Source organism: Centruroides sculpturatus, unplaced genomic scaffold (assembly GCF_000671375.1).
Source record: "Centruroides sculpturatus isolate CEXI.00-Female unplaced genomic scaffold, Cexi_2.0 scaffold889, whole genome shotgun sequence".
NCBI classification, from domain to species: Eukaryota; Metazoa; Arthropoda; class Arachnida; order Scorpiones; family Buthidae; genus Centruroides; species Centruroides sculpturatus.
This window is the reverse complement of record NW_019385500.1, coordinates 1-10589: the sequence shown is the minus strand read 5'-3', so window position 1 is coordinate 10589 and position 10589 is coordinate 1. Positions and strand designations below refer to the sequence as shown.

The window sequence follows — 10589 nt, the reverse complement described above, 5'->3', positions numbered from 1 at the left end:
TTTTCTAAGTAATCTAGAATCTAGCTGCAAGGACCCGCTTCGCTGGGCAAAAAGTAACGATAGTGAAGATTAAGATAATTACATTATAGCTAATCTTACCCGTTTTCACAAAATTCAAGAATTAGGTCCCTCGTTTCCAGACTAATTAGAGAATTTTTACGTTTAGTCAAACGAACAAATTTCAACGTTTCTGGAACGTTTTCAATCGTTCTATAATCGAACTAATTCGAATTTTATGTTCGAATTTAATTCGAACAAATTCGAAAAAATCGAACAAAACATTCGAAATAGAAAGCCACTTTCAACTACTTTCAGCCTCATATCTCCCGCACCCTTATAGCTATCGAGACGCAACCACCCCTATGCACGAATGGAGACTTGGGGCTACCACCACATACAAACACCATTTACGTGCGATGTGTAGTTTTGGCGAAAAAGTGAAATATAGGGACATACATGTCCATATATATATATATATAGATAAGTAACTAATAAATTTTTAACAGACATATCCATTCGTGACTATTGTTCCTGCTTCGTTATCTTATATGTCAAATAGCTCAAAAAATGTTTCTGCTAAAATCAGCATAAAAGATTGTTATTAATACTCGTAGAATGCATATTGTTTATAATTTCATCGAAATGGAAGAAAAGTGATTGGTAGAAAAAAACTGAAAAATTGCACTAGCCTAAATACATTATAGAAATCGATATATAGATTTGTCTTATTTTAAGTCACGTAATAGATATTGTTTTAACTCATGTCACATGTATTTCTCATAATTAAAATCTTGCAGTTGGTTCTTATTGCTTGTAAGCACTTGCAGTTTATCATTAAGTTTTTGATGTTTAGGTCGTGAGTGGACTGCATAACATACTCACTTACTCACTGTACAGTACATATGTACAGTGATTAAATGAATATATATTTGTACAGTATATACGGTACATATATTGTCAATAATTACACCAGATGTTTTCTTCATATTAGAAATATGAAATGTTTTCGAAGATTACATTTAAATTATGGTAATTTCTAAAAGCTTCTTTTTAAACTTTTTATCTATAGCTTACATAAAGAAATAGAAAACATTGTTAAAAGATGTTACATTTTATACTTAATATATAAATTTTTATTTTATATATTTATCGAAATTTTTATATTTGTCATAACCAATATTAAAATTTTAAATGTGTACACTCGTGCCCAAAAAATAAACATAACCACTAATTTGGTCCATATTTCAAGAACTACTAATCAGAACAGCGTAAAACTTAATGTATCGATACACGCATAACATTCGTTTTTTTATGCAACAAAATAATTGAAAAACAAAAAAAAATTATTTAAATTATATTAAATAAAAATACTAAGGTATTGTTGTAAACGTTTTTGCACAGAAAATATTGAAGCAACCATATGCCATATTAATTGCGTTATAACCACCATGAGCGATCGTTTATGATGGTTATAACGTTGTTTATAAGCCCTTTTGGGAGTATAGTTTATTCTTGAATAAGAATAATCTTCTGAAGTGTTCTTGGTGGAAGCCGACGAGATGCAATTTTGTCTTCTTAGAACACTCCGCATGTGTTCTATGGGATTCAAGTCTGGTGATCTCGCTGGCTATTTCAGAGGAATATCTTCACTGTCAAGAAAATCTTTGACGAGTGCAGCCTTATGTGAGGATCCATGAAAATTAAATCTGCACTTACAGCTCTTTGGAAAAATTTCACGTGGGTTCCCAAAACCTCATTTCTTTTCATCTTGCAGTAACGGCAAGACAAAAACGTGAGCTCGTTGCGGTCCCAGACTATGATACCGTCACTTCAAAATGGTTTTTTCCCACAATATTCAAGGGACCGTACAGGGTTTCTCGTTCTCATCAGATTCTAATCCCAATAGCGCGTTATAGTTTTATGTGGTCCGGGCAAAATTGAATTACAATGTTTGAATTGAAAAATGTTTGAAGTCAAACACTGTACTGTACAGTGTTAGATTGTACTGTACAGTGTAGATCCGGGGACCTTAGATTATTGGTGTGGCGCAGAACTTAAGTTCTGCGCCACACCAACAATCTAAGGTCCCCGGATATCGCACCAAATTTAAATTTCGATATTCTTACTACAGTAATAAAACATTGGTTTTGGAGCCAGGCAATTGCCCTTTTTGCTCATAGGATAACGTGCCACTGTCTAATCCGATGTGAATCATTCTGTAGGCTCTATCTGAACTCCTATTTATGGATTAGACGATTATGACGATTATGCTTATTTTTTGGGTGTGTGTGTGTGTGCGTGCGTGTGCATATATATATATATATATTATAATGATTTTACAAATGTATTTAATCAATTTTCAGTGTAGTCTTCGTGAAGAACATGTCATCAGAGAGTTGCGAAGCTTTTGTTAAAGAATATATAACGAACAATCAAATGTTTCGAAAAATAAAGAATGCAAAAGCATTAATAGATAAAAATTACTATACTGCCAAGCACACAATAGAGAAAACTGTAGATGAGGTTGAGTCAGTTATATTACATAATTTAGAAGTAATTTTTAAAAGTAAACTAGAATTTTTAAAAAACTTGGAAAAGAAATTCGAAAATTTTTCAAGTCCGGAAGATGCTGCTAAAACGTCTGAATACGAAGATATTTCTGAAATATCTGATTTCGATAGTGACATTGAATGTTGTGCTGAATTAGAGTTCAAATCAGAAAACCCATCGGACGCTAAATATTACTTTGGCTATATTAAATGCTTTCCACCTAAACCAGAAGATTTCACTTTGATAATTGTACAAGAAGAATTCGATATTGGAAAAGAATTTACTGTTTGTGCTAAAAGCGAAAAAGATTGGTGTCCTTCTCTGATATCTTCGCTTTTCGGATTTATGAAAGATGAAAGTGGAAGAGAAAAGGTGGCTGAAATTGTTGATAAACAAGATGGTTCCTATATTTTCTCCTTCCGCTTGGATAAATATTCCAAATACTTCATAGAAATAATGCTCTATGGTCGTCCTATCAAAAATAGCCCTGTTGCTATAGATATAAAAGCAAACGAAAACAAGTTAAGAAATAAAAACTTGACAAATATAGAAGACAAGAATTCTATAAAATCCTCTCTATCTTGTTTGGGTGATGTAAATAAACGTGATAGAAATCTAAATGAAGATGAATCGTTGAAAAGTTTTATTGAGCAGAAAAGTCAATGCTCTCCACTTGAAGGAGAAAAACCGGCTTCTGCCAGTACGCTTTATAGTGATAAAATAGAAAAGAATGAAAATAAAGATGCCAAATACAATTACGAAGATTGGTTTGAAGATTGGTCCGGTACGAATGAAAATTATAAAGCGAATGAAATATTGTTGCATGACGAAAAACCAGAGAATGATAGTAAGGAAGCATATTTAAATATTTAAAATAAATCTATTTAAATTTTAAAAAATCATTTAAAATATATTTTTCACTTATTATATATTTTTTAAATAAACAAGTCATTGAAAATGTTTTTCATGATTCTAAAACCGTGTAGAAAAATTACAAACAAATATGGCTTCTTGTTAATTTTATGGTTTATTTATATTTCTTTACAGGAATAATTCCTTCGGTTAATGCTCGTTTACTTGCAATTATATCCGAAAGCAGCGGTGTAAATCTAAACTTTCCTTTTGGAATCGAAGTGAATTGCAATAATGACATTATTATATGTGATACAGGACATAATTTAGTNGACAGGTAAATTCGACTTACGTCGTTTTCCTGGAACCAATTACCGACGTAAGGCGAGGTATACCTGTATAAACAAATATGGTTTCTTGTTAATTTTGTACTTTCTTTATATTTTTTACAGGCATAATTCCTCCAGTTAATGCTCGTTTGAAAGCAATTATATCCGAAAGCAGTGGTGTAAATCTAAGCCTTCCTGTTGCAATCGAAGTGAATTGCAATAATGACATTATTATATGTGATGCAGGACATAATTTGGTATGGATCTTGAATAAATAGAGAGACCTAGAACTTCATTTCAACGAGCGAGAAAGGATAAATCATTAAATAAATTTTATTAAATGAAAAGAAAATTTGTAATTAATTAATTTTTAAATAGGAATTACGTTNAAAACTTTTGAGGATGAGAACAATGTAAAAAAGGCTATTTCTGAATATTTTGATTCAAAACCGAAATCATTTTACAAAGACGGGATTAAAAAGCTACCATCAAGATGGCAAGAAATTGTACAAAATAATGGTGAATACATTATAGATTAAAAAATAAGATTTAATTAAAATTTTTGTTGCTTTTTTTGTAGATAAAAATGCGCACGAACTGACCTGATATTGATTTTACTAATGTATTTAATCAATTTTTAGTGTAGCCTTGACAGAGAATATGTCATCAGAGAGACTTGAAGCTTTCGTTTAAGAATACAAAAAGAACAAGCAAGCGTTGCGAAAAATAAAGAATGCAAAAGCAATACTAGATAAAAACCACTACATTGCCAAGCAGATAATAGAAAAAGCTCTGGAAGAGGTTGAATCAAGTGCAATACATAATTTAGAAGTAATTTTTACAAGTAAACTAGAATTTCTGAAAAACTTGGAAAAGAAATTCGAAAATTCGTTAAGTCCGAAAGATTATACGAAAAAGTCTCAATCTGGAGATATTTCTTAAATAAAAATTTTGATATCAATAATCGTGAAATTGAATGTTGGGCTGCATTAGACTTCAAATCAGCAAGACCATCGGACGCTAAATATGATTTTGGTTATTTTAAATGTTTTCCACCTAAACCGGAAGATTTCACTTTGATAATTGTGCAAGAAGAATTCGATATTGGAAAAGAATTTAGTGTTTATGCTAAAGGCGAAAAACATTGGTGTCCTCCTCTGACATCTCGACTTTTCAGATTAATGACAGATGAAATTGGAATACGAAAGGTGGCTGAAATTGTTGATAGACAAGATGGTTTCTATATTTTCAACTTCCGCTTGGATAAATATTGAAATACTTCGTAGAAATAACGCTCTATGGTCGTCATATCAAAAATAGCCCTGTTGCTATAGATATAAAAACAGGCAAAAGCAAGTTGAGAAATAAAAATTTGACAAATATAGAAGACAAGAATTTTATAAAATCCTCTCTATCTTGTTTGGATGATGTAGATAAACGCGTTAAAAATCTAAACGAAGATGAATGAAGTATTGAACATTTTTATTGAGCAGAAAAGTCAATTCTCTTCACTTGAAGGAGAAAAACTGGCTTCTGTCAGTACGCTTAATAGTGATAAAAGAGAAAATAATGAAAATAAAGATTCCAAATACAATTACAAAGATGGGTTTGAAGATTGGTCCGGTTCGAATGAAAATTATAAAGCAAATGAAATATTGTTCATGACGAAAAACCAGAGAATTGCAGTAAGTATTGATATATTTAAATATTTAAAATAAATCTATTTAAATTTTAAAAAATCATTTAAAATATATTTTTCACTTATTATATATTTTTTAAATAAACAAGTCATTGAAAATGTTTTTCATGATTCTAAAACCGTGTAGAAAAATTACAAACAAATATGGCTTCTTGTTAATTTTATGGTTTATTTATATTTCTTTACAGGAATAATTCCTTCGGTTAATGCTCGTTTACTTGCAATTATATCCGAAAGCAGCGGTGTAAATCTAAACTTTCCTTTTGGAATCGAAGTGAATTGCAATAATGACATTATTATATGTGATACAGGACATAATTTAGTATGGATCTTGGATGAATATGGAAAACCTAAAACTTCATTTCAACAAGCAAAAGAAGGTAAATCATTAAATAAATTTTGTTAAATGAAAAGATAATTTGTAATTAATTAATTTTTAAATAGGAGTCATGTTTAAAAAACCGTCATCAGTTGCTGCTACTGTAGATGGCAATATTGTTATTAGAGACGATAATGGTCTTTATTTGTTCAATCGTGATGGAAACTATATAAGAAGTTTTGAAGACGAATTACTTAAAAAACCATTTGGTAAATCTCTTTAAAATTAAAATAAATACCGTAAACAAATGAAATGAAACTTGTAATTATTAATTTTTAAATAGGAATTACGTTTAAAAATCTGTCATCAGTTGTGGCTACTGTAGATGGAAATTTTGTTATTAGAGACGATAATGGTCTTTGTTTATTTAACCATAATGGAAACTATATAAGAAGTTTAGACGAATGGAATTTTTTATATTCATTAATAGTATTCTGCAAATTATAAGCTAATATTTATTTTAAACATCTAGGTTTTGCTGTGACGGAGAATAAGAAAGTGATAACATTGGACCAAACTACGAATCATTTGTTTGTTTTTAATAAAAGCGGCAAATTAGAATGTAGTAATGTTTTTGATCGTAAAACCAAGAAATTCGAATTGTTATTATATGGTTTCCTATTCCAACGAAGTTGCCTTATCCGATTCTGGTACGTGAAGAAGAAGAAGAAGAAAAAAAAAGTTAATTATTTTTAAGAATGGTTTTAAATTAAACAATTTTTATTGTTAGGTGCTAGTCAAGTCTACAAAACTACATTAGATGGTAAATTAAAATCTTCGGTAGCTACGGAAGAGCTCCAAGGCAAATGGATCGACCGTCTGTTATCGCTTTAGTTCCAAAAGGTGCTGTGTTTATAGCAGAGATCGGAAATGAGCGCATTCAGGTAAAATATTTAATAAATTATTTTATGGAAACTTTACATTCAGTAAGTTTAAATAAAATTCGTTTTCAGGTTTTTGATTGGAAAGTACTGTAGATTTCTTAGGCAGAGCCACATTTTCTCTTCAGATTCGACCATTGGACGTAGCATTAACTAAAGACGGGCGCTTATATGTTTTCGATGCTTTTCAACGCCGTTTAGATGTTTATCATCTCGAAACGGATAAATAAGTTTTAATTTTATAATTTCAGATATGCATCATTATATAGTTGAAACTTCTTTTTAAAAAATATATTCTCTTGGTTAAAATGTTTAAATGAATAATTACAATTTTTTAATGTATTCCTTAAATTGTTTACTTAGTCTTTGTATAAATTATTATTAATAATGTTTATGTTATTGAATAGTATATAGTGAAAGGTTTATTAGTGTTTATCATTTTATTAATAACATGTTTCTTAGCAAATGTATCATAAAAAGTATTGTTTTAACACCGTTAAATCGATATAAATTTTGTTGAGATTTGTCAATTAAAAGAAAACATTAAACTTTATTCTTCACTTTTTCTATTTCACTAATTTGAAGCTTTAATTCATTCTTTGTTTTAATTTATTACATTTATAAACTTTAAATACAGTATTTATAAGTTACATCAGTCAATAATTTATAAATATAATTAGTTCTATTAAACATCTTTAACAATTTTTACATACAGTATTAGAAACTAATTTAATTAAAAATTTCTAATTCTTTATTTTAAAATGTTATTTAAAACTAAAAATATATAAATATAAATTTAGCCAGATTTCGTGTTTGAAATTTATGTATTTTCTTTTTATAGTACAAAATTGTATTTTCATTTCGGTTTAGTTTGCTGTAATTTATTCGAAATAATATTTTGTTATCTTATTCTGGTTTTTCTGCGATGCATTGTCATATTAACAATATCGTAAACTGTCTCGTGATACACATTAACCTCTATTATCATGGCATGGAGTATTTTAGAAATCTTTTATCTCCATTACGGAATTTTTCTCACCTATCTCCTTAATTAATGAGAGCGTGCTTAGCCTTAGGGAACTCGCACCATGCTCTAAAAAGCACTTATCCATAAGATTCTTGCTTGCATAAAAAAAGGAATATCAGACGACTCTCAAAAGTCTCCTGCACGTCGGTGATCTAAGTTTGATTTAAAATTAATTATAATAATTGTCACGAAGAAAATACGGATGAGTAGTTTTTTGGTGTGATGGAAGAATATATTCTTGTAAATTTTAAAGTCAAATATTTCTTAAAATTTATCAAAAAATTATCGATAAACTTTATGTATTGTACGGTACGCATCTATCGATTACAATAAAACATTTAAGAATATAACTTTCAAAAATATATCGACTATTTTCAGTAAAGGGCCGTTAGATTTTATAAATATTTTTGTTTAAATTAAAATTTACACTTGCCAAATAAAAAAAATTAACAGAATTCTTAGATTTTTATTTATTCGTCTAAATTATAAATTGAATTTTATTGTTTCAATTTAAAATGATGTAATTTAACATATACTAGACCAAACTATAAATAAATTTTAACTTTGCCGATAATGTTTTTGGAACTAGGAATTTTCTAAACAAAAAACATTGCTTATATATCCTATTTAAGTTTCTTGTCTTTGCAGTGAACTACCCTTGTTACCGATGCAAAGTTCAAGTTATATCTTGTCTGCGTTGTAGACCGCGAATTTACACTAAAGTTTGTTTAATCATAGTTTCAGCTAGTACGCTGCTTTCATAATTTCGCGGAGCACTTATAACAAGTTCGCGTAACACTTAGTGTTCCGGGGAACACCGGTTAAGTACCAGACGAAACACATGGCTGACCTATCAATAGGGATCCCTATCCCATTGACAGATCAGCCATGGACTTTATAGGAAACTGACTCTTATTATATATTACATACGTAAAGAGAACCCGAAAAAATCTCGTAGTCAGTCTGTTGTTCCCGTGGGCCAACGGACTGACCATATGGAGGATTCAGTTTTTTATCCACTCGACTTTGGCCATAGATTCAAAAGGAAGTCGAAAATAGAGTGAATCCGTTTTATTTGTATATTTGAATTTTACTCTAAAATTAAAATAAAAATTCAGAATTAAAAATATCAACATGTTTTTTAAAATTTTATTTATTGAAATAAAAGAAACATTAAATGAATATGAATACCGTATTAACAAAGCAAATTCAAGAATTAGTCTTTATAAAAAAAAATTATAGAACATCCCTAAAATGCTGACAATAAATTCTTTGGATAAAAATTAGTTCCTCTGCTATCTAAGACATGTACAATAAGTGTTATTTAATATTCCACTGCAAATTCCTCCTCTGTATCTTCTTCTAATGCAGTCACTATTACATTTCCAAAACACGCAGCGTTCAGCTTCTACATTTGCAATTTCTATTGAAAAATAAAATCAAAATTTAAAAATTTTAATTAACAACAACAACAACCTAATTAATTATTTAGCTATTTTAGATTTTATACTTGAAATAGAAAGTATTTTTCAAAATTAAAACCTTACCTTGAGCGCATAAAATAAAAGCTAAAAGCAACAGAATTGTCACCGCTTTCATTTTATTAAATCTCGTAAAACTTTTCTAAATTAAGAAAAAATAATAATATAAAATTATAATTATGGTGCATTAAATATAACATCAACGCAATTATATTTTTGTCCTACAATAATTTAAAATACGGAAACATATTTTTAGTATCGTAGAATTTCATTTTTTAGTGAATTATTTTAAAATAATTTATATGTAAAATTCTTACCTGAATCTACGGAAGGTGTTAACGAATATTGTTTATCTCGTCGACTATTTTATTTATATAAGAACTAGACGGAAGTAACAATGTACTTTGATTCCAGATGACGTGATTGGAAATTCTGAATCTCCCAATCATTTACATTACACAACACGGGAAAGTTTATAAAAATGTCGTAAAAAGATAAGTTGCATTTTATTGCTGATATCGTTATATACATAGATTATATTTTAATGAATATATTTCACGAGATAAAGAACTTAGCAGAATTTTTCTTCTTTAAGTTCTAAGGGTTTGAGACAAAATTTCAAGTAACTTTATTTCCTAACTTTATTTCCTACCTTTATTTAAGTAACTTATTAGTAATTTTCGGCTTGTTTTTGGCTCTCTTCAGTCTAAAAGTTATAAAATTTCCACGCATTAATAATATTTTACAATGGAGAATGTTATTAAGAAACTTTTTAACTTGCCGAAAAATAATTGATCTTTTAGTGTTTAATTAAATTTCATCAAAAATTTTAAATCTCTAATTTCAAGAAATTTTTAATGGACATTCAAGTTAAACAATAAAAATCAGTCTTGAATATTTTCAATTTCTATACAATAAGTTATATTCAAAATAATTTATAGAATATATTATTGAATGATGTATTGGTATAGGCTAATGTCTTCGTTTGCTCTGTGTTAAATTGCGAATTAAATTAATTGATTTAATATTGAATAAGCTCTTCAAAAAGTAATGTTTAACCCATTACACTTTTAAATATTTGCACAATATAGACCAAATCACTGAGAATAATTAATAATGATTTTCATATGTTTTTAATGTAGTTTTACTATCTTTCTTGCGTTATACAATGTAAAACCGCAAATAAAATTAATCGAATATTTTGAAAAGTGAATTATTTATCTTTTAAAACACGCTATTTATAAATGATATTAATTAATGTCGGATTTAATAAGCATTTATTATGTAAGAGATTAACCTTTTTTGTTTTGACTACTCATTTCCTATAAATGTGTGCATAAAAATTGTTTCGCTAAATTAATGGAGTATTATATGATTTATTAATTATTTAA

At 28.6% G+C, this 10589-nt stretch overlaps 1 protein-coding gene and 1 long non-coding RNA gene across 2 annotated transcripts; both read left to right on the top strand.

The window, feature by feature from the left end:
• Positions 1 to 2341: 2341 nt before the first annotated feature.
• On the top strand, positions 2342 to 6032 carry LOC111639596. Its single transcript, XM_023385487.1, has 4 exons — positions 2342 to 3397; positions 3598 to 3723; positions 5745 to 5810; positions 5875 to 6032. The coding sequence occupies exons 1-4, from the start codon at positions 2383 to 2385 to the stop codon at positions 6030 to 6032; spliced, it is 1365 nt and encodes a 454-aa protein (XP_023241255.1). The 5' UTR covers positions 2342 to 2382.
• Positions 6033 to 6299: 267 nt separating this feature from the next.
• On the top strand, positions 6300 to 6952 carry LOC111639586. Its single transcript, XR_002759108.1, has 3 exons — positions 6300 to 6459; positions 6540 to 6693; positions 6763 to 6952. It is a non-coding gene; the product is annotated as an uncharacterized LOC111639586 (long non-coding RNA).
• Positions 6953 to 10589: the final 3637 nt, after the last annotated feature.

Coding starts and splice junctions, on each gene's coding strand:
- LOC111639596 (XM_023385487.1), top strand. CDS start 2,383: ATGTCATCAGAGAGTTGCGAAGCTTTTGTTAAAGAATATATAACGAAC. Junction 3,398..3,597: donor CGAAAAACCAGAGAATGATA/GTAAGGAAGCAT, acceptor ATTTCTTTACAG/GAATAATTCCTTCGGTTAAT. Junction 5,811..5,874: donor ATTTCAACAAGCAAAAGAAG/GTAAATCATTAA, acceptor ATTTTTAAATAG/GAGTCATGTTTAAAAAACCG.